Raw genomic sequence first — 24,177 nt, 5'->3', positions numbered from 1 at the left:
GGTCCTCCTGTGACACCCACCAGCCACACAGGGACCATCATGAGACACATGTGGGCACACGGGGCCCTCCTGTGACACCCACCAGCCACACAGGGACCATCATGAGACACATGTGGGCACACGGGGCCCTCCTGTGACACCCACCAGCCACACAGGGACCATCATGAGACACACGTGGGCACACGGGACCTTCCTGTGACACCCACCAGCCACACAGGGACCATCATGAGACACATGTGGGCACACGGGGCCCTCCTGTGACACCCACAGCCACACAGGGACCATCATGAGACACATGTGGGCACACGGGGCCCTCCTGTGACACCCACCAGCCACACAGGGACCATCCTGAGACACACGTGGGCACACGGGACCTTCCTGTGACACCACCAGCCACACAGGGACCATCATGAGACACATGTGGGCACACGGGGCCCTCCTGTGACACCCACCAGCCACACAGGGACCATCATGAGACACACGTGGGCACACGGGACCTTCCTGTGACACCCACCAGCCACACAGGGACCATCATGAGACACATGTGGGCACACGGGGCCCTCCTGTGACACCCACAGCCACACAGGGACCATCATGAGACACATGTGGGCACACGGGGCCTTCCTGTGACACCCACCAGCCACACAGGGACCATCATGAGACACATGTGGGCACACGGGGCCCTCCTGTGACACCAACAGCCACACAGGGACCATCATGAGACACATGTAGGCACACGGGGCCCTCCTGTGACACCCACCAGCCACACAGGGACCATCATGAGACACACGTGGGCACACGGGGCCTTCCTGTGACACCCACCAGCCACACAGGGACCATCATGAGACACATGTGGGCACACGGGGCCCTCCTGTGACACCCACCAGCCACACAGGGACCATCATGAGACACATGTGTGCACACAGGGCCCTCCTGTGACACCCACCAGCCACACAGGGACCATCATGAGACACATGTGGGCACACGGGGCCTTCCTGTGACATCCACCAGCCACACAGGGACCATCATGAGACACATGTGGGCACACAGGGCCCTCCTGTGACACCCACAGCCACACAGGGACCATCATGAGACACATGTGGGCACACGGGGCCCTCCTGTGACACCCACAGCCACACAGGGACCATCATGAGACACATGTGGGCACACGGGGCCCTCCTGTGACACCCACCAGCCACACAGGGACCATCATGAGACACATGTGGGCACACGGGGCCTTCCTGTGACACCCACCAGCCACACAGGGACCATCATGAGACACATGTGGGCACACGGGGCCCTCCTGTGACACCCACAGCCACACAGGGACCATCATGAGACACATGTGGGCACACGGGGCCCTCCTGTGACACCCACAGCCACACAGGGACCATCATGAGACACACGTGGGCACACGGGACCTTCCTGTGACACCCACAGCCACACAGGGACCATCATGAGACACACGTGGGCACACGGGGCCTCCTGTGACACCCACCAGCCACACAGGGACCATCATGAGACACACGTGGGCACACAGGGCCCTCCTGTGACACCCACCAGCCACACAGGGACCATCATGAGACACACGTGGGCACACGGGACCTTCCTGTGACACCCACCAGCCACACAGGGACCATCATGAGACACACGTGGGCACACGGGGCCCTCCTGTTACCCCCACAGCCACACAGGGACCATCATGAGACACATGTGAGCACACGGGGCCCTCCTGTGACACCCACCAGCCACACAGGGACCATCATGAGACACACGTGGGCACACGGGGCCCTCCTGTTACCCCCACAGCCACACAGGGACCATCATGAGACACATGTGAGCACACGGGGCCTTCCTGTGACACCCACCAGCCACACAGGGACCATCATGAGACACATGTGAGCACACGGGGCCCTCCTGTGACACCCACCAGCCACACAGGGACCATCATGAGACACATGTGGGCACACGGGGCCCTCCTGTGACACCCACCAGCCACACAGGGACCATCATGAGACACATGTGGGCACACAGGGCCCTCCTGTGACACCCACCAGCCACACAGGGACCATCATGAGACACATGTGGGCACACAGGGCCCTCCTGTGACACCCACCAGCCACACAGGGACCATCATGAGACACATGTGGGCACACGGGGCCCTCCTGTGACACCCACCAGCCACACAGGGACCATCATGAGACACATGTAGGCACACAGGGCCCTCCTGTGACACCCACCAGCCACACAGGGACCATCATGAGACACATGTGGGCACACAGGGCCCTCCTGTGACACCCACCAGCCACACAGGGACCATCATGAGACACATGTGGGCACACGGGGCCTTCCTGTGACATCCACCAGCCACACAGGGACCATCATGAGACACATGTGGGCTCACGGGGCCCTCCTGTTACCCCCACAGCCACACAGGGACCATCATGAGACACATGTAGGCACACAGGGTCCTCCTGTGACACCCACCAGCCACACAGGGACCATCATGAGACACATGTGAGCACACGGGGCCCTCCTGTGACACCCACCAGCCACACAGGGACCATCCTGAGAGACATGTGGGCACACGGGGCCTTCCTGTGACACCCACCAGCCACACAGGGACCATCATGAGACACATGTGGGCACACGGGGCCCTCCTGTGACACCCACCAGCCACACAGGGACCATCATGAGACACATGTGGGCACACGGGGCCTTCCTGTGACACCCACCAGCCACACAGGGACCATCATGAGACACATGTGGGCACACGGGGCCTTCCTGTGACACCCACCAGCCACACAGGGACCATCATGAGACACATGTGGGCACATGGGGCCCTCCTGTGACACCCATCAGCCACACAGGGACCATCCTGAGAGACACGTGGGCACATGGGGCCTTCCTGTGACATCCACCAGCCACACAGGGACCATCATGAGACACATGTGGGCACACGGGGCCCTCCTGTGACACCCATCAGCCACACAGGGACCATCCTGAGAGACACGTGGGCACATGGGGCCTTCCTGTGACATCCACCAGCCACACAGGGACCATCATGAGACACATGTGGGCACACGGGGCCCTCCTGTGACACCCATCAGCCACACAGGGACCATCCTGAGAGACATGTGGGCACACGGGGCCTTCCTGTGACACCCACCAGCCACACAGGGACCATCATGAGACACACGTGGGCACACAGGGCCCTCCTGTGACACCCACCAGCCACACAGGGACCATCATGAGACACATGTGAGCACACGGGGCCCTCCTGTGACACCCATCAGCCACACAGGGACCATCATGAGACACACGTGGGCACAGAGGACCCTCCTGTGACATCCACCAGCCACACAGGGACCATCATGAGACACATGTGGGCACACGGGGCCCTCCTGTGACACCCACAGCCACACAGGGACCATCATGAGACACATGTGAGCACACGGGGCCCTCCTGTGACACCCACCAGCCACACAGGGACCATCATGAGACACATGTGAGCACACGGGGCCCTCCTGTGACACCCACCAGCCACACAGGGACCATCATGAGACACATGTGAGCACACGGGGCCCTCCTGTGACACCCACCAGCCACACAGGGACCATCCTGAGAGACATGTGGGCACACGGGGCCTTCCTGTGACACCCACCAGCCACACAGGGACCATCATGAGACACATGTGGGCACACGGGGCCCTCCTGTGACACCCACCAGCCACACAGGGACCATCATGAGACACACGTGGGCACACGGGGCCTTCCTGTGACATCCACCAGCCACACAGGGACCATCATGAGACACATGTGGGCACACGGGGCCCTCCTGTGACACCCACCAGCCACACAGGGACCATCATGAGACACATGTGGGCACATGGGGCCCTCCTGTGACACCCATCAGCCACACAGGGACCATCATGAGACACACGTGGGCACACGGGGCCTTCCTGTGACATCCACCAGCCACACAGGGACCATCATGAGACACATGTGGGCACACGGGGCCCTCCTGTGACACCCACCAGCCACACAGGGACCATCATGAGACACATGTGGGCACATGGGGCCCTCCTGTGACACCCACCAGCCACACAGGGACCATCATGAGACACACGTGGGCACACGGGGCCTTCCTGTGACATCCACCAGCCACACAGGGACCATCATGAGACACATGTGGGCACATGGAGCCCTCCTGTGACACCCACAGCCACACAGGGACCATCATGAGACACATGTGGGCACACGGGGCCTTCCTGTGACATCCACCAGCCACACAGGGACCATCATGAGACACATGTGGGCACACGGGGCCCTCCTGTGACACCCACCAGCCACACAGGGACCATCATGAGACACATGTGGGCACATGGGGCCCTCCTGTGACACCCATCAGCCACACAGGGACCATCCTGAGAGACACGTGGGCACATGGGGCCTTCCTGTGACATCCACCAGCCACACAGGGACCATCATGAGACACATGTGGGCACACGGGGCCCTCCTGTGACACCCACCAGCCACACAGGGACCATCATGAGACACATGTGGGCACACGGGGCCCTCCTGTGACACCCACCAGCCACACAGGGACCATCATGAGACACATGTGGGCACACGGGGCCCTCCTGTGACACCCACCAGCCACACAGGGACCATCATGAGACACACGTGGGCACACGGGGCCCTCCTGTTACCCCCACAGCCACACAGGGACCATCATGAGACACATGTGGGCACACGGGGCCCTCCTGTGACACCCACCAGCCACACAGGGACCATCATGAGACACACGTGGGCACACAGGGCCCTCCTGTGACACCCACCAGCCACACAGGGACCATCATGAGACACATGTGGGCACATGGGGCCCTCCTGTGACATCCACCAGCCACACAGGGACCATCATGAGACACATGTGGGCACACGGGGCCCTCCTGTGACACCCACCAGCCACACAGGGACCATCATGAGACACATGTGGGCACACGGGGCCCTCCTGTGACACCCACCAGCCACACAGGGACCATCATGAGACACATGTGGGCACATGGGGCCCTCCTGTGACACCCACCAGCCACACAGGGACCATCATGAGACACATGTGGGCACACAGGGTCCTCCTGTGACACCCACCAGCCACACAGGGACCATCCTGAGAGACATGTAGGCACACGGGGCCCTCCTGTGACACCCACCAGCCACACAGGGACCATCATGAGACACATGTGGGCACACGGGGCCCTCCTGTGACACCCATCAGCCACACAGGGACCATCATGAGACACATGTGGGCTCACGGGGCCCTCCTGTGACACCCACCAGCCACACAGGGACCATCATGAGACACATGTGGGCACACGGGGCCCTCCTGTGACACCCATCAGCCACACAGGGACCATCATGAGACACACGTGGGCACAGAGGACCCTCCTGTGACACCCACCAGCCACACAGGGACCATCATGAGACACACGTGGGCACACGGGGCCCTCCTGTGACACCCACCAGCCACACAGGGACCATCCTGAGAGACATGTGGGCACACGGGGCCCTCCTGTGACACCCACCATCCACACAGGGACCATCATGAGACACACGTGGGCACACGGGGCCCTCCTGTGACACCCACCAGCCACACAGGGACCATCATGAGACACACGTGGGCACACGGGGCCCTCCTGTGACACCCACAGCCACACAGGGACCATCATGAGACACATGTGGGCACACAGGGTCCTCCTGTGACACCCACCAGCCACACAGGGACCATCCTGAGAGACACGTGGGCACATGGGGCCTTCCTGTGACATCCACCAGCCACACAGGGACCATCATGAGACACATGTGGGCACACAGGGTCCTCCTGTGACACCCACCAGCCACACAGGGACCATCCTGAGAGACATGTAGGCACACGGGGCCCTCCTGTGACACCCACCAGCCACACAGGGACCATCATGAGACACATGTGGGCACACGGGGCCCTCCTGTGACACCCATCAGCCACACAGGGACCATCATGAGACACATGTGGGCTCACGGGGCCCTCCTGTGACACCCACCAGCCACACAGGGACCATCATGAGACACATGTGGGCACACGGGGCCCTCCTGTGACACCCATCAGCCACACAGGGACCATCATGAGACACACGTGGGCACATGGGGCCCTCCTGTGACACCCACCAGCCACACAGGGACCATCCTGAGAGACACGTGGGCACATGGGGCCCTCCTGTGACACCCACCAGCCACACAGGGACCATCATGAGACACATGTGGGCACACGGGGCCCTCCTGTGACACCCACCAGCCACACAGGGACCATCATGAGACACATGTGGGCACACGGGGCCCTCCTGTGACACCCATCAGCCACACAGGGACCATCATGAGACACATGTGGGCACACGGGGCCCTCCTGTGACACCCATCAGCCACACAGGGACCATCATGAGACACACGTGGGCACACGGGGCCCTCCTGTGACACCCATCAGCCACACAGGGACCATCATGAGACACATGTGGGCACACGGGGCCCTCCTGTGACACCCATCAGCCACACAGGGACCATCATGAGACACATGTGGGCACACAGGGTCCTCCTGTGACACCCACCAGCCACACAGGGACCATCCTGAGAGACATGTAGGCACACGGGGCCCTCCTGTGACACCCACCAGCCACACAGGGACCATCATGAGACACATGTGGGCACACGGGGCCCTCCTGTGACACCCACCAGCCACACAGGGACCATCATGAGACACATGTGGGCACACGGGGCCCTCCTGTGACACCCATCAGCCACACAGGGACCATCATGAGACACACGTGGGCACATGGGGCCTTCCTGTGACATCCACCAGCCACACAGGGACCATCATGAGACACACGTGGGCACATGGGGCCTTCCTGTGACATCCACCAGCCACACAGGGACCATCCTGAGAGACACGTGGGCACAGAGGACCCTCCTGTGACACCCACCAGCCACACAGGGACCATCATGAGACACACGTGGGCACACGGGGCCCTCCTGTGACACCCACCAGCCACACAGGGACCATCCTGAGAGACATGTGGGCACACGGGGCCCTCCTGTGACACCCACCATCCACACAGGGACCATCATGAGACACATGTAGGCACACGGGGCCCTCCTGTGACACCCACCAACGACCATCATGAGACACATGTAGGCACACGGGGCCCTCCTGTGACACCCACCAGCCACACAGGGACCATCCTGAGAGACACGTGGGCACACGGGGCCCTCCTGTGACACCCACCAGCCACACAGGGACCATCATGAGACACATGTGGGCACACGGGGCCCTCCTGTGACACCCATCAGCCACACAGGGACCATCATGAGACACACGTGGGCACATGGGGCCTTCCTGTGACATCCACCAGCCACACAGGGACCATCATGAGACACACGTGGGCACATGGGGCCTTCCTGTGACATCCACCAGCCACACAGGGACCATCCTGAGAGACACGTGGGCACAGAGGACCCTCCTGTGACACCCACCAGCCACACAGGGACCATCATGAGACACACGTGGGCACACGGGGCCCTCCTGTGACACCCACCAGCCACACAGGGACCATCCTGAGAGACATGTGGGCACACGGGGCCCTCCTGTGACACCCACCATCCACACAGGGACCATCATGAGACACACGTGGGCACACGGGGCCCTCCTGTGACACCCACCAGCCACACAGGGACCATCATGAGACACACGTGGGCACACGGGGCCCTCCTGTGACACCCACAGCCACACAGGGACCATCATGAGACACATGTGGGCACACAGGGTCCTCCTGTGACACCCACCAGCCACACAGGGACCATCATGAGACACATGTGGGCACACGGGGCCTTCCTGTGACATCCACAGCCACACAGGGACCATCATGAGACACATGTGGGCACACGGGGCCCTCCTGTGACACCCACCAGCCACACAGGGACCATCATGAGACACACGTGGGTACACGGGACCTTCCTGTGACACCCACCAGCCACACAGGGACCATCGTGAGACACACGTGGGTACACGGGACCTTCCTGTGACACCCACCAGCCACACAGGGTCCATCCTGCAACACACACACCTACCACCTTCCTTTCCTGCCCCCAGCAAGCCCTGGAGAACAGGGTCGCAGGGTGGCCGGCAGGCTCTGCAGGAGCACTTCAGGGCAGAGCAAGCAGGAATGCTGGCCAGCCCTGGTCTGCTCATTGCCTGGTCTCCTGCCTCTGGACACAGGCAGGGTTGCCAGGGCACAAGCCATCGTGGGAGAAGAATTTTCACAAAGCAATATGATCTTGAGAATGAAGATTTTCAAAGATTTTATTGTTTATTGCATTAAAATAGGTTTGGTAGCCAGTCAGAGTAGAACCCAGAGCACCACACTCACGTAACTCAGGGTGGGATCGCGAAGGTGAGTCCATCAACGGACGCAGGCCTGGTTGTGTCCATGGGCACCAAGGAGGAATCGGCTGTCCTGCTGCCAATGCTGTAGCACAGAGAGCTGTAGAGCAGCTCGAGGACTAGGAACAGCACCACGCTCCACAGAGCCCGGGAGTGTGCAAGGCACAGCCTGCTTCCCACTGGGGCTCGAGCCGCCCCGTCTGTTCCCGTCATTCACAACGTTTCCATTAACACGTAGCTGGTGAAGGTAGATCCGGGATGTATGGAGAACACCTACAGATCAATTAGAAAATCCAAGTGGCTCAGTGAGGACTAGGCATGAGAACCACAGGGTTCACAAAGATCTCCAACTGCCACTGGGCACACAGGACATTGAACCACACTCGTCACCACGGAAACAGAAAAGAAAAGCCACGAAAGAGGGAGCAGCTCCAACTCCAGTGACCCCTTGGCTGACAGCACTTGTAAGCCCTGGATAAAGTGTCAAACACCTGGCTCAAAGGTACTGCAGCATGACCAGTCCCCGGAAGGGGTTCTCCTGTCTGATGTCACCCCAGGCACAGCTGTTGCCACTAGAAACCAAGCAGAAGACTGCAGACTTCCCTGCCAGAGGAACCCAGGACAGCGAGCACTTCAAGAGCTGCTGGAGATGAAGGGGAGATGTCCATGAAAGAAGGGAGCCCCGAGGCTCCCCGAGGCACATGCATGCACGTGAACTCCACTCATCCTGGTCCAATGCCTCGGCTGTGCCTTTGCAGGGGACACTCCCAGGGTGCAGCAGAAAGTCACCCCTGTGAGGATGGGCGCCCTGGGACACAGCAGAGTCAGTACAGGGCAGTCAAGAGACTGCCTCCAAGCAGCGATCATCACCACCACCAATACTCTGCCAAGGAAAGGTCCAAACGCCACAGTCGGTACTACATGTCAGCTGCAACATATGTGAAGAAAATGAAAATGTGACCCACACTCAACAGGAAAAGTGGTTCTTGGAGATCAGGCTTAAGATGAGAGAAACAGACATATCACAAGGACTTTGAAGAAGTCTCTGGTCAAAGACTTAATGGAAAATATTATCATAATGAGTGAATCGATAGGGAATCTCTACAGAAAATGTTTGTAAGAAAATATTGAAAATATTCTCAAGAAATAAATTAAAGTTCTAGAACTAAAAAACACAGTGAAATCTTTTAAAAATGTGTTGCTTGACAGCTGGCTGGAGAATGCATGAGCAGGTCAGAAGATTTGAAGACGTAGTAATAGAAATTCTTTTGAATCATCCAAGGAACAGAAAGAAAAACACTGGGAAAAAATGAAGAGATTCAAAAACCCATAATTCAATACGAAGCTTTCTAAATTTGTGGAATTGGAGTCCCAGATGAAGATCAGAGAAAAAAAAGGGGCAGGAAACGTCTTCAAAGAAATACAGAAAAAGGTTTCCACTGTGCAGAAAACACCAACTTACAGATTCAGAATACCAAGAGAGGTGCCGTGGTTCCTCACCCCATCTCTCCAGGTTGCTGGGACCAGAGGAAAAGAGAAAGTCTCAGAAGCAGCCGGGGAGACAGATCAGCTGCTGCCCCTGGAAAACATGGCAACCAGAGGGGACAGCTGACCACCCTAATGGAGTGCAGGGAAGTGATCCATCAGAATTCCCTTTCCAGGGAAGATGCGATAGGAACTTGGGAACAAAGAAGAGAAACAAGTCTCAAAGGAAGCACCCAGGAGACCTGAGCACACGCCCCAGAACTGCGCCCTGCGCATCTGCCCATCACATGGGGCTCCCCCTGCCCCCCTCCAGCCTGTCCCCAGCACCAGCCCTCACCCAGCTGCTCTCCCCTCTGGAGGCGGCTCACGTTTCCCCCCGAACGTGCATCCACTTCCTAAGCCAAGCCCCGCCTGCCCCCGCCCGACCATGCCAGAATCCCTCTCCAAGGACACCAAGGCTCCCAGGGGAGCTCCCCTCTCTGGGACTCCTTGAAGCCTTCTCCTGTGACAATACAGCCTTCCAAAAAAGAAGGTGAAGGGAAATTCCAGATAGGCACAGACAGACCCTCGGTAAAGGACGTGCTTCGTGCCAAGTGGGGACTCGGCTACACCACACAGAAAGAAGAACCTCGGAGCTTGAGCACACAGAAACAAAACCACCTTCGTTTTCCTCTGACTTTCCTGAAAAGATGATCGAATGTTTCAAAGCAAAAATCACAGTGGCATATTGTGGGGCTAAAATTGTGTGTAGGTGTGAGACTCCACAGTAGCGGAGAACGGCAGGCATGCAGGTCCCCACACCTGAGCAGCAAAGCAGCCTGCCAAGTTCAGGGTGCACAGTGTTTCCCAAAGCCACTGTGGACGTGCCACCAAGAGGCACATGGAGACGTTGACGGACAATGAGCCCAGGGCACTGAGAAGTGCTTCATGGGCCCAAAGAACTAGGAGAGCAGGCGCCTAGCAGAAATCTGACAGGCCAGGAGGGCAGAGGCCTCCCAGGAAGGAGCCGGAAGCAGCCTGGCAACCTCAGACTGGATCCTGAGTCTGGGGGATCCAAAGACGCCTGCAGCCACCTACAGAAGGCACCCTTAGACAGAAGGGTCTAGAAACACCTGCAGCCTGGCTCTTAGCCAGCACTGGACCCTGGTCACCACTAGAGTCAGGCCTGTCCTTGCGCACAGGTCAGCAGCAAAGAGCAAATGCCCAGCATGGTTTTCGTACTCTGCAGGACAGAGGCCAGTTCTGTAGGAGGCCCACTTCAGAGCCGTTGATTCTGCCTAGCCACCTTCTTGACAGCCGTGGCCCTGCTTCCACCACACAGGTCACTTTAGAATCCCACCCTCATGGCCAGTCTAAAGAACAGGTGCTTCCTGGGGGACAGCTCACAAACCCGCCTTGGGTCCAGTGCGGGTGGCGGGGTGCCGTCCTGCCTCAGCTCAGGGGCTGGAGGAAGAACACAGATTCCAGAGCAGAAGGAGGGGTGCCGCTATCTTGAAGCACCTCACTTCTTTAAAACTCACTGTGTGCTACCCTGAGGGCAGCAGAGACCGAGACGCGGCCCTGGGTGGGACCTGGGGCTTCAGGAGCTGCAGGCGCCCCTCCTCCCCGGGAGCCTCCCACCCCACACCAGAGCCCAGCACATCCCAGCGTCAGGGGGAGCCAAGGGCCAGGCAGGTTGGGCACAAAGGCCTCTGCCCCTTGTGCCCACAGCCTGGGGAGAGCAAGAGGAAGACGCGGGTGGGCCAGGTGGAGCTCTGCCCTCCCCTGGGCCCCTGGGCTCCCACCCTGTGGTTTCCCTCGGAACCACAGCTGCTTCCAAGAAACAGGCGTTTACCCCTTAGCCTCCCACACAGCCTCTGTCCCTCAGTGTGGGGGGTGGGTGGCCAAGGATGGTCCTCTTGGGAGGGGCAGGACAGGCCAGGTTGATCTCCCCAGACCTCACCCCCAGGCCCTCCACTTTCCCAGCCCGCCATGCTGGAGCAGCCCCCGTACCACCTGCCTCCGTTCTGAGGCCTTCCAAGGTGTCTGAGATCTCCCTGAGGGCACTAGGCCTCACAGAGCCGCCATCCCTCAGCCCCTGCACGGATGCCCCTGAGGCTGGGTGTCCTGGGTAGAGAGGACAGGTACATCCCCCAGGACCCCACGGTGACAAGCCAGGCCCAATGGCCTGTGGCCTTCCTGGGTGTGCATCTGGTCCTCCAGGACGCTCACGGTGGGAGGGAAGGCCTGCCCCAGCCAGGCCTGGGTCCACACCTGAGTGCAACACTGGCCACCCGGTCCCAGCCCAGCCCACACACAGCCCCCACACCTTGGTGGCCCTTCCCCACAAGCCCCCAGAGCCTGAGCCCAGCAGCAGCAGGGGCCTTGCAAAGCCACCGGCCAGCTCTCACGGCTCCATGCCAGCCTTCACTGGCTGGGTACCCGGTCCCTGTGCCTCCTGGATCCCTCAGCACAGCAACCGGTGGGGCCGGGGCTGCAGGACACTCGGTCACCCGCCTCCAGCTACCGGCTCCAAGCCTGATGCAGGAACAAGGGCAGCAGCAGGGAAGGCTGTGGGTGTCCACATCTGAGGCAGGAGGCCCGGAGGCCTCGACTCCCCCAGCTCTCTCCTCGCAGGAGAGATGGCAAAGCCTGGTGCAGCTCCCTTTCCAGGGCAGCAGGACCTGAGGGGCAGGCAGGGACACTGCCAAGCCCTCACGTGGCTTCCACATGAGAGCCCTGCAGGGGAGGCCCGGGACCAGGCTGTAGGGAGGGGAGGGCCTCACCCAGAACATGCGTGTGCCTCCCTGCAAAGGGCCTCACCTGAGACCCCACCACAGCTCAGTCGACTTCCCAAGAACAGAGAGAAAAGGGGACTTCCAGGCCCCGGGGGTTCCCAGCCCACTTTTAGCTGAGGGCACTGAGGCAGAGCTCCCTCCCCCAGGTCCTATGTTCTGGGCATAAAATCAATGACGAGGTTTGCTAGCGATTCACGCCATCTGTCCAGGGACATGACAGATGGCTACAGATGGAGCTGGCCAGACTGACCCCAAGAGCAACAGAGGACATCAGGTATCCCAGCACACAGGGAACCTCAACAGAAGGCTGGCCCAAACAGCAGGGAGGGACAGGCCACCAGAGCCACTGAGGGGGGAGGGGACACGGGGCCACCCTCCCAGCGTGGACCACGCCTCTTCACTGCGAGTCCCCGTTATCCCTTCCCTGAACTGGGGCTCAGGGAGTCAAACAGCCTACAGCCCAACCCAGGAGGACAGCACTGCCAAGCTGCTCCAGGCAGGGCTGAGCCGAGCCCAAGGACAAGGAGGTCAGGGTGTTCAGAGGCGGCCCCTGAACCAAGTGTGAATCTGCTTGGCAGCAGCTAGGACAAGGATGTCACCAAGAGAGCAAGTGGCAGCAGGGCGCTGTCCTGTGCTGAACTGCACAGCAGGCTGGCAGGAGCCCACAGCTGGCCTGAGCAGCTGGGCTGAGCAGAGCTGGGCTGGGTTGTAAGAGTTGGTCTGGGCTGAGCTGGACAGAGCTGGGCACTGCCGGGCTGAGATGAGCTAGTGGTGCTGGGCTGGGCTAAACTGTCCTAGGCTAAGCTGGGTAGAATTGGACTAGGAAGGGCTGGACTGAGCAGCTGGGACCAAGCAGAGTTGCCCAGGGCTGAGTTAGATGGAGGTGAGCTGGACTGAGGTGCAAGGTCAGAACTGGACTGCACTAAACTGATATGGAGTGAGCTGGCTTGGCAGGAATGAGCTAAAACAGCTGTCCCAGGCTGAACTGGACTGAGCTGGGCTGAACTGGGCTGGGATGAGCTGAGCTGAACTCAGCTGGACTGAGCTGGACTGAGCTGGGTTGAGCTGGGTTGAGCTGGGCTGAGGGACTGAGCTGGACTGAGCTGGACTAGGCTGGGCTGAGCTGAGCTGAGCTGGGCTGAGCTTGGCTGAGCTTGGCTGAGCTGGGCTGAGCTGGGCTGAGCTTGGCTGAGCTGGGCTGAGCTGAGCTGAGCTGGACTGAGCTAGGCTGAGCAGGACTGAGCTGGACTGAGCTGGTCTGAGCTGGACTGAGCTGGGCTGAGCTGGGCTGAGCAGGACTGAGCTGGGCTGAGCTGGACTGAGCTGGACTGAGCTGAGCTGGGCTGGACTGAGCTGGGCTGAACTGAGCTGGGCTGAGCTGAGCGGGGCTGAGCTGGACTGAGCTGGACTGAGCTGGACTGAGCTGGGCTGGGCTGGACTGAGTTGGGCTGAGCTGGGCTGAGCTGAGCTGAGCTGGGCTGAGCTGGGCTGAGCTGGACTGAGCTGGACTGAGCTGGACTGAGCTGGGCAGAGCTGGACTAGGCTGGGCTGAGCTGAGCTGAGCTGGGCTGAGCTGGGCTGAGCTGGGCTGAGCTGGGCTGAGCTGGGCTGGGCTGGACTGAGCTGGGCTGGGCTGGACTGAGCTGAGCTGGGCTGGACTGAGCTGGGCTGAACTGAGCTGGGCTGAGCTGAGAGGGGCTGAGCTGGACTGAGCTGGACTGGGCTGGACTGAGCTGGTCTGAGCTGGACTGAGCTGGGCTGAGCTGGGCTGAGCTGGACTGAGCTGGACTGAGCTGGACTGAGCTGAGCTGGGCTGGACTGAGCTGGGCTGAACTGAGCTGGGCTGAGCTGAGCGGGGCTGAGCTGGACTGAGTAGGGCTGAGCTGGACTGAGTTGGGCTGAGCTGGGCTGAGCTGGGCTGAGCAGGGCTGAGCTGGACTAGGCTGGGCTGAGCTGGGCTGAGCAGGGCTGAGCTGGGCTGAGTTGGGCAGAGCTTGGCTGAGCTGGGCTGGGCTGGACTGAGCTGGGCTGAGCTGGGCTGAGCTGGGCTGAGCAGGGCTGAGCTGGGCTGAGCTGGGCTGAGTTGGGCAGAGCTTGGCTGAGCTGGGCTGGACTGGGCTGAGCTGGGCTGGGCTGGACTGAGCTGGGCTGAGCTGGAATGAACTGAGCTGGACTGAGCTGGACTGAGCTGGACTGAGCTGGGCTGAGCTGGGCTGAGCTGGGCTCAGCAGGGCTGAGCTGGTCTGAGCTGTACTGAGCTGGGCTGAGCTGGGCTGAACTGGGCTGAGCTGGGCTAAGCTGTACTGAGCTGGGCTGAGCAGGGCTGAGCTGGACTGAGCTGGGCTGAGCTGGGCTGAGCTGGGCTGAGCAGGGCTGAGCTGGGCTGAGTTGGGCTGAGCTTGGCTGAGCTGGGCTGAGCTTGGCTGAGCTGGGCTGGGCTGGACTGAGCTGGGCTGAGCTTGGCTGAGCTGGGCTGAGCTGGGCTGGGCTGGACTGCGCTGGGCTGAGCAGGGCTGAGCTGGTCTGATATGGACTGAGCAGGGCTGAGCTGTACTGAGCTGGATTGAGCTGGACTGAGCTGGACTGAGCTGAGCTGAGCTGAACTGAGCTGGGCTGAGCTGGGCTGAGCTGTACTGAGCTGGGCTGAGGTGGGCTGAGCTGAGCTGGACTTAGCTGGGCTGAGCTGGGCTGAGTTGTACTGAGCTGGACTGAGCTGGGCTGAGCTGGGCTGAGCAGGGCTGAGCTGGTCTGAGCTGTACTGAGCTGGGCTGAGCTGGGCTGAACTGGGCTGAGCTGGACTGAGCTGTACTGAGCTGGGCTGAGCAGGGCTGAGCTGGACTGAGCTGGCTGAGCTGGACTGAGCTGGGCTGAGCTGGGCTGAGCTGGGCTGAGCAGGGCTGAGCTGGGCTGAGTTGGGCTGAGCTTGGCTGAGCTGGGCTGGGCTGGACTGAGCTGGGTTGAGCTGGGCTGAGCTGAGCTGGGCTGGACTGGGCTGAGCTGGGCTGGGCTGGACTGAGCTGGACTGAGCTTGGCTGAGCTGGGCTGGGCTGGACTGAGCTGGGTTGAGCTGGGCTGAGCTTAGCTGGACTGAGCTGGCTGAGCTGGACTGAGCTGGGCTGAGCTTGGCTGAGCTGGGCTGAGCTGGGCTGGGCTGGACTGAGCTGGGCTGAGCTGGGCTGAGCTGGGCTGAGCAGGGCTGAGCTGAGCTGGGCTGGACTGGGCTGAGCTGGGCTGGGCTGGACTGAGCTGGGCTGAGCTGGACTGAGCTGGGCTGAGCTGGGCTGAGCTGGGCTGAGCTTGGCTGAGCTGGGCTGGGCTGGACTGAGCTGGGTTGAGCTGGGCTGAGCTGGACTGAGCTGGGCTGAGCTGGGCTGAGCAGGGCTGAGCTGGTCTGAGCTGTACTGAGCTGGGCTGAGCTGGGCTGAACTGGGCTGAGCTGGGCTAAGCTGTACTGAGCTGGGCTGAGCAGGGCTGAGCTGGACTGAGCTGGGCTGAGCTGGACTGAGCTGGGCTGAGCTGGGCTGAGCTGGGCTGAGCAGGGCTGAGCTGGGCTGAGTTGGGCTGAGCTTGGCTGAGCTGGGCTGGGCTGGACTGAGCTGGGCTGAGCTTGGCTGAGCTGGGCTGAGCTGGGCTGAGTTGGGCTGAGCTTGGCTGAGCTGGGCTGGGCTGGACTGAGCTGGGCTGAGCAGGGCTGAGCTGGGCTAAGCTGTACTGAGCTGGGCTGAGCAGGGCTGAGCTGGACTGAGCTGGGCTGAGCTGGACTGAGCTGGGCTGAGCTTGGCTGAGCTGGGCTGAGCTGGGCTGGGCTGGACTGCGCTGGGCTGAGCAGGGCTGAGCTGGGCTGAGCTGGGCTGAGCTTGGCTGAGCTGGGCTGGGCTGGACTGAGCTGGGTTGAGCTGGGCTGAGCTGAGCTGGGCTGGACTGGGCTGAGCTGGGCTGAGCTGGGCTGAACTGGGTTGAGCTGGACTGAGCTGGACTAAGCTGGGCTGAGCTGGGCTTAGCTGTGCTGGACTGAGCTGGACTGAGCTGGGCTGAACTGGGCTGAGCTGGACTGAGCTGGGCTGAGCTGAGCTGGGCTGGGCTTGGCTGGGCTGAGTTGGGCTGAGCTGGGCTGAGCTGTACTGAGCTGTGCTGAGCTGGACTGAGCTGGACTGAGCAGGGCTGAGCTGGACTGAGTAGGGCTGAGCTGGGCTGAGCTGGGCTGGGCTGGACTGAGCTGGAATGAGCTGAGCTGGACTGAGCTGGACTGAGCTGGGCTGAGCTGGGCTGAGCTGGGCTGAGCAGGGCTGAGCTGGACTGAGCTGGGCTGAGCTGGGCTGAGCTGGGCTGAGCAGGGCTGAGCTGGGCTGAGTTGGGCTGAGCTTGGCTGAGCTGGGCTGGGCTGGACTGAGCTGGGCTGAGCTTGGCTGAGCTGGACTGAGCTGGACTGAGCTGGACTGCGCTGGGCTGAGCAGGGCTGAGCTGGTCTGATATGGACTGAGCAGGGCTGAGCTGTACTGAGCTGGATTGAGCTGGACTGAGCTGGACTGAGCTGAGCTGAGCTGAACTGAGCTGGGCTGAGCTGGGCTGAGCTGTACTGAGCTGGGCTGAGGTGGGCTGAGCTGAGCTGGACTTAGCTGGGCTGAGCTGGGCTGAGTTGTACTGAGCTGGACTGAGCTGGGCTGAGCTGGGCTGAGCAGGGCTGAGCTGGTCTGAGCTGTACTGAGCTGGGCTGAGCTGGGCTGAACTGGGCTGAGCTGGACTGAGCTGTACTGAGCTGGGCTGAGCAGGGCTGAGCTGGACTGAGCTGGCTGAGCTGGACTGAGCTGGGCTGAGCTGGGCTGAGCTGGGCTGAGCAGGGCTGAGCTGGGCTGAGTTGGGCTGAGCTTGGCTGAGCTGGGCTGGGCTGGACTGAGCTGGGTTGAGCTGGGCTGAGCTGAGCTGGGCTGGACTGGGCTGAGCTGGGCTGGGCTGGACTGAGCTGGGTTGAGCTGGGCTGAGCTTAGCTGGACTGAGCTGGCTGAGCTGGACTGAGCTGGGCTGAGCTTGGCTGAGCTGGGCTGAGCTGGGCTGGGCTGGACTGGGCTGGGCTGAGCTGGGCTGAGCTGGGCTGAGCTGGGCTGAGCTGAGCTGGGCTGGACTGGGCTGAGCTGGGCTGGGCTGGACTGAGCTGGGCTGAGCTGGGCTGAGCAGGGCTGAGCTGGTCTGAGCTGTACTGAGCTGGGCTGAGCTGGGCTGAGCAGGGCTGAGCTGTACTGAGCTGGGCTGAGCAGGGCTGAGCTGGTCTGAGCTGTACTGAGCTGGGCTGAGCTGGGCTGAGCTGGACTGAGCTGGGCTGAGCTGGGCTGAGCTGGGCTGAGCTGGTCTGAGCTGTACTGAGCTGGGCTGAGCTGGGCTGAGCTGGACTGAGCTGGGCTGAGCTGGGCTGAGCTGGGCTGAGCAGGGCTGAGCTGGGCTGAGCTGGGCTGAGCTTGGCTGAGCTGGGTTGAGCTGGGCTGAGCTGGACTGAGCTGGGCTGAGCTGGGCTGAGCAGGGCTGAGCTGGTCTGAGCTGGGCTGAGCTGGGCTGAGCTGGGCTGAACTGGGCTGAGCTGGGCTAAGCTGTACTGAGCTGGGCTGAGCAGGGCTGAGCTGGACTGAGCTGGGCTGGGCTGGACTGAGCTGGGCTGAGCTTGGCTGAGCTGGGCTGAGCTGGGCTGAGTTGGGCTGAGCTTGGCTGAGCTGGGCTGGGCTGGACTGAGCTGGGCTGAGCAGGGCTGAGCTGGTCTGAGCTGTACTGAGCTGGGCTGAGCTGGGCTAAGCTGTACTGAGCTGGGCTGAGCTGTACTGAGCTGGGCTGAGCAGGGCTGAGCTGGACTGAGCTGGGCTGAGCTGGACTGAGCTGGGCTGAGCTTGGCTGAGCTGGGCTGAGCTGGGCTGGGCTGGACTGAGCTGGGCTGAGCTTGGCTGAGCTGGGCTGAGCTGGGCTGAGTTGGGCTGAGCTTGGCTGAGCTGGGCTGGGCTGGACTGAGCTGGGCTGAGCAGGGCTGAGCTGGTCTGAGCTGTACTGAGCTGGGCTGAGCTGGGCTAAGCTGTACTGAGCTGGGCTAAGCTGTACTGAGCTGGGCTGAGCAGGGCTGAGCTGGACTGAGCTGGGCTGAGCTGGACTGAGCTGGGCTGAGCTTGGCTGAGCTGGGCTGAGCTGGGCTGGGCTGGACTGCGCTGGGCTGAGCAGGGCTGAGCTGAGCTGGGCTGGACTGGGCTGAGCTGGGCTGAGCTGGGCTGAACTGGGTTGAGCTGGACTGAGCTGGACTAAGCTGGGCTGAGCTGGGCTTAGCTGTGCTGGACTGAGCTGGACTGAGCTGGGCTGAACTGGGCTGAGCTGGACTGAGCTGGGCTGAGCTGAGCTGGGCTGGGCTTGGCTGGGCTGAGTTGGGCTGAGCTGGGCTGAGCTGTACTGAGCTGTGCTGAGCTGGACTGAGCTGGACTGAGCAGGGCTGAGCTGGACTGAGCAGGGCTGAGCTGGGCTGAGCTGGGCTGAGCTGGGCTGAGCTGAGCTGGGCTGGGCTGGGCTGAACTGAGCTGGGCTGAGCTGGACTGAGCTGGAGTGAGCTGGACTGAGCTGGAGTGAGCTGGACTGAGCAGAGCTGAGCTGGACTGAGCTGGGCTGGGCTGGGCTGAGCTGGACTCAGCTGTACTGGACTGGGCTGAGATGGGCTGAGCTGAGCTGAGCTGGGCAGAGCTGGGCAGTGCTGGGCTGAGGGGCTGAGCTCCGCTCTGTTTTGCCAAGTGTACTGTTGTGGAAATGCACCCTCAAGTTGTTTGATCTGGAGTGATTCTGGCTGGCCTGGCACAAGGTCTTCTGTGCCATGCTCGCCTAGACTGGGTGGGCAGAGTGGGGCACAGTGAAGCAGGGTGGACAGAGCTGAACTGGACACTGGGCTTGGGGGGCCTAGAGCTGGCTTTCATACCAAACCTAGCTGGGTGGGAGAGCCAGGGAGTGGTACAGAATGTGTCCTACCTGGAGTACCATGGGTAGGACTATGGTGGCCTCTGATGTGGCTTCTGTCCTCCACCCTGTGGTGTCAAGGTCAGTTCTTCCCACCTTCCCCTAGGAGGTTGGCAGGGAGGCCAGGGAATCCTGGTCAGGCAGGCAAGGGCTGAGGTACAGGGAGGACCAGGCAGGGGCTCACATGTCTGAGGAGCTAAGGCCACCAACTTCTCAGAGCAGAGCCTGGGGGATGGGGGCCTTCATGGTAGGCCCATAATTCTGGAATGGGGAAGGGAGACGTGAGTAGTCCTGTGAAGACTCTGGTCCCTAGCCCCATGGGGTCTGGGAGTAGGGTGGGTCATCCCTGATTCCTGGGGTCTCTGGGTCCTCAGGACTGAGGGTGGGTAGATCCTGGGAGCCCTTGAGGTGGGGTGTAGGGTTTCCAATGGCACCCTGGGCCTGGGACTTGGGGGGAAGAGGTGGAGTCCAAGAATGAGGACTGGACCTATACAAGCCTGGCCATCTGGCCCCAGGCTGGAGTGGGGTCCCCAGTGTGGACACGTGGTGGTCAGAGGCCATCTGGCCCCAGGCTGGAGCGTGTCCCCAGTGTGGACACGTGGTGGTCAGAGGCCATCTGACCCCAGGCTGGAGCGTGTCCCCAGTGTGGACACGTGGTGGTCAGAGGCCATCTGGCCCCAGGCTGGAGCGTGTCCCCAGTGTGGACACGTGGTGGTCAGAGGCCATCTGGCCCCAGGCTGGAGCGTGTCCCCAGTGTGGACACGTGGTGGTCAGAGGCCATCTGGCCCCAGGCTGGAGCGTGTCCCCAGTGTGGACATGTGGTGGCCTGGCCAGCCTGACCTGGACCTGTCCCACAGCCTCTGTGCAGAAGCCATCTCTCTTCCCCTTGCACTCCTGCTGCAAAAGCACCACCTCTGTGACCCTGGGCTGCCTGGTCATGGGCTACTTCCCAGAGCCGGTGACTGTGACCTGGGACACAGGCTCCTTGAACGCGAGCACCCTGAACTTCCCCACCACCCAACTCAGCTCTGGGCTCCTGGCCAGAACCAGCCAGGTGACTGTCTCCGGCACCGGCGAGTGGGCCACGAGGAGCTTCACCTGCAGCGTGGGCCACGCCCCATCCACGCACCAGGCTAACAGGACCTTCCGAGGTGAGCAGACCCCGCGAGAGAACGCGGTCCCAGCAGGAGGGCCTTCCAGAGTGTGCCTGGGGACCTGGGCCAGGTGCTGGGCCTGGGGGAGGGGCGTGCCGCTGAGCGCACACTCACAGCTCACGCCTCTGCCCCAGCTTGCTTGTCCTCCAACTTCACTGGCCCCGATGTGACGCTCTTCCAATCATCCTGTGACCCCACTGGGTCCCGCTCCTTCATCCAGCTCTATTGCCTCATTTCTGGCTACACCCCAGGTGACCTCGTGGTCACTTGGCTGAAGGATGGGAAGCCACTCTCCGAAGTAGCCTCATCCACCGCCCCACCCAAGCAGGAAGGCAAGCTGGCCTCCACCCACAGCAAGATCAACATCACCCAGGAAGACTGGATGTCCGAGAGCACCTTCTCCTGCCAGGTCTCCTCCCACGGCCTCACCTCCCGGGCCGACACCCAGAAGTGCCCAGGTGCGGCCCCTCCCGCCCTGACAGCTGGACCCCGGGGCAGAGGCAGCTAAGGTGGGTCTCATGCTCCCTCTCCCCTCTCCCCCCACAGATCAGGAGCCACGAGGGATAAGCACCTACCTGATCCCACCCAGCCCGCTTGACCTGTATGTCCGCATGGCACCCAAGCTCACCTGTCTGGTGGTGGACCTGGAAAGCAAAGAGGGCGTGGAAGTGGTCTGGACCCGGGACAGCCGGAAGCCAGTGAGCCCAGACCCCTGGAAGGCCACCAAGCAGCCCAACGCCACCTTCAGCATCACCTCCACCCTGCCAGTGGACGCCAAGGACTGGATCGATGGCGAGAGCTACCGCTGCATGGTGAAGCACCCTGAGCTGCCCAAGCCCATCATTCGGACCCTCGCCAAGGCCCCCGGTAGGTCACGGATCCAGGCAGGCGGGCAGGCCCCTAGTGGTCAGGAGGTTGCGCTGACCCCTGTTGTCCACAGGCAAGCGCATGGTCCCCAAGGTCCACGTGTTCCTGCCGCCCGAGGAGCCGGGGAGCCAGGACAAGCTCACCCTCACCTGCCTGGTCCAGAACTTCTTCCCCATGGACATCTCGGTGCAGTGGCTTCGCAATGGGCAGGTCCACAGGGACCAGCAGAGCACCACAGCGCCCCTGCGGACCCACGCCGCCCACCCCGCCTTCTTCCTCTTCAGCCGCCTGGAGGTGGCCAGGGCAGACTGGGTGCCAAGCAACACGTTCACCTGCCGCGTGGTCCACGAGGCACTGCCCGGACGCAGGACCCTGGAGGAAACCGTGTCCAGGAGCCCTGGTAAATGATGCCTCCCTGCCTGCCTCTCCTCCCGGGCCTCGTCCAGCAGGGGGACGCGGCCAGCCAGACCTCTGGCCACTGTTGTAACGACACCGGGAAGCCACCCCAATAAACTCCGCGAAGGCTGCTCATGGCCCTGGTGCCCGTTCTTGGGGCGGGCAGGGCTGCAGGGTGGAATCACCTTCCCCGGAAGGAAGCCCGGGTGCTGAGCGCCCGGGCAGTGGGGCCCGCTTCTTGGCCAGGCGTGTGTGGACGGCAGTCAACCTCGGGCGCACAGCCTGGAGGTCCTTAGGCTGGCAGACGAGCACCACACCCCAGGAGACCCCTTCGGCCCTCAGCCCCCTTCCGTGCCCACTCACCCGAGCCCTGACCGCCCCCCACGTGGTCACACCCTGCGTCAGCACCGTGGCCTCAGCCTTGCTGCCGGCCTCACTCCACCCAAAGCCACCCGAGGGGACACCAGCCACACACACATACGTCCAGCCACAGGCCTGCGCCACGCATGCCCGCGCAGGGGGCGCAGGCTGACCCACACACCTGGGGCACCTCCAGCAGCACCTGCCCTGTCACTGGCCAGTGGGCAGCCCGGCGTGTGCCACACTGGCTCACGCTGGCCTGCGCCGGGCCTCCCATGGCTGCCCCCGGCCCAGACCACTCCAGGTCCCCCCTCCACACACCTGGGCCACTGGGTCCAAGGCAGGAACCGAGGGCTCACACCGCAGCTGGGACGCCAGCGCCCCTCACGCCCTCCCGAGGCCCTGGCTCCCCTGCCCACCCTCCCTGGCGGCCCCGCCCCACAGACAGGGCTCAGATGGACACCACGCCAGGGCGTGAGCTCCCCTGAGCAGCCCTGCTTCATCACAGCCCAGGGCAGGCTGCACGCCTGTCCCCAGGCCTGGAGGACGGGGCAGAGCCGGGCGGCATGCCCCGCAGGACAGCCGGGCCTGCACACCCAGGTAGCCGCAGGCGGCACCGGGGCTGCAGGGCAGGTGGCCCTCGGCCTGAGAGGAGCTCCACCCCAGGCGCGTGCCCAGAGGCACAGCCAGGCAGGGAGCCCAGCGCCCCAGGGGCCACCTCAGGCCCACCCCAGCCCAGGCCAGGCTAAGATCGAGGGGAGGGCCGCTGACCTCAGGTGACCAGAGACAGGCAGGGGGCAGAGCGAATTGGTAAAGGTCCCAGAGAGGCTGGGCAGGGGCATGTCCCATGCAAGACCAGGAGGCCGCTCTGACCCACAGCCTGGGCTTAGCTGTGTGTACAGCTGGAACAGCCCTAGAGACGCGTGGCCGAGCCCCGGGGTCAGCACCTAGGAGCAGAGCTCAGAGCCCTTCCCGAGGGCCCGGCTTTCTCTGGCAAAGGGCCAGCTATGGGCATCCAGGAGCCAGGAGAGGTGGGGAATTAGAGGGGAGAGACAGGCCAGTCTCCCAGGAGGCCTGGTGGGCAGAGGACAGGAGTCAGGGCGGGAGGACTGACTGACCGGCCCCCCCAGAGCTGGACCTCCAGGAGCTGTGCGCCGAGGAGGTGGAGAGCGCGGAGCTGGACGAGCTGTGGAGCAGCACCTGCGTCTTCGCCTCCCTCTTCCTGCTCAGCCTGAGCTACGGCGCCACCATCACCCTCGTCAAGGTGGGGCCTGGCGCCCGGCGGGGGGGCCCAGGAGCCGCAGGCCAGCGCGGCCGCCCTCACACACACGCTCTCCCTAGGCCAGGCGGGCCGTCTCTGCAGAGCTGCGGAGCAACCCCCCGGCGCTGCACAACCACGCCAACAGCCTCCAGCCCAGGGCCTCGCGCCTCGCAGCCCTGGCCTCCACGTCCGAGCCTCCCGCGGCTGCGCTCTGCCCAGGCAGGAGGAGGGAGCAGACCAACCCCAGCAGGGCCAGAGCTGGGGCCCACCTGCCAGCACACCAGAGTCCAGAAGGCTCCGGAGCCCCAAGGCTCCACCCCAGGGAGACCCACCGGCCCCAGACCCGACCCCGTTCTGAGACCAGCCCAGAGCAGCACCCGGCAGCGAGGCGGGCACCCACTGCCGGGGCTCGCCAGGCCCTCGGCCTTCGGGGTGGCCTCCGTTC

The 24,177-nt window shown here is 62.4% G+C and overlaps 2 gene segments (V, D, J or C); both read left to right on the top strand.

The window, feature by feature from the left end:
- The window catches only part of LOC124977736 (immunoglobulin alpha-2 heavy chain-like), a 232,862-nt gene that overhangs the window by 196,328 nt on the left and 12,357 nt on the right, over nucleotides 1-24,177 (top strand).
- On the top strand, nucleotides 19,538-22,168 carry LOC124977737 (Ig epsilon chain C region-like). The segment is given in 5 exon segments: nucleotides 19,538-19,775; nucleotides 20,552-20,845; nucleotides 20,983-21,306; nucleotides 21,395-21,715; nucleotides 21,789-22,168. Coding segments are annotated over 5 exon segments (1,308 nt in total).

This window comes from Sciurus carolinensis, chromosome 2, assembly GCF_902686445.1.
Source record: "Sciurus carolinensis chromosome 2, mSciCar1.2, whole genome shotgun sequence".
NCBI lineage: Eukaryota > Metazoa > Chordata > Mammalia > Rodentia > Sciuridae > Sciurus > Sciurus carolinensis.
This window is presented reverse-complemented; position numbering and strand designations above follow the sequence as displayed.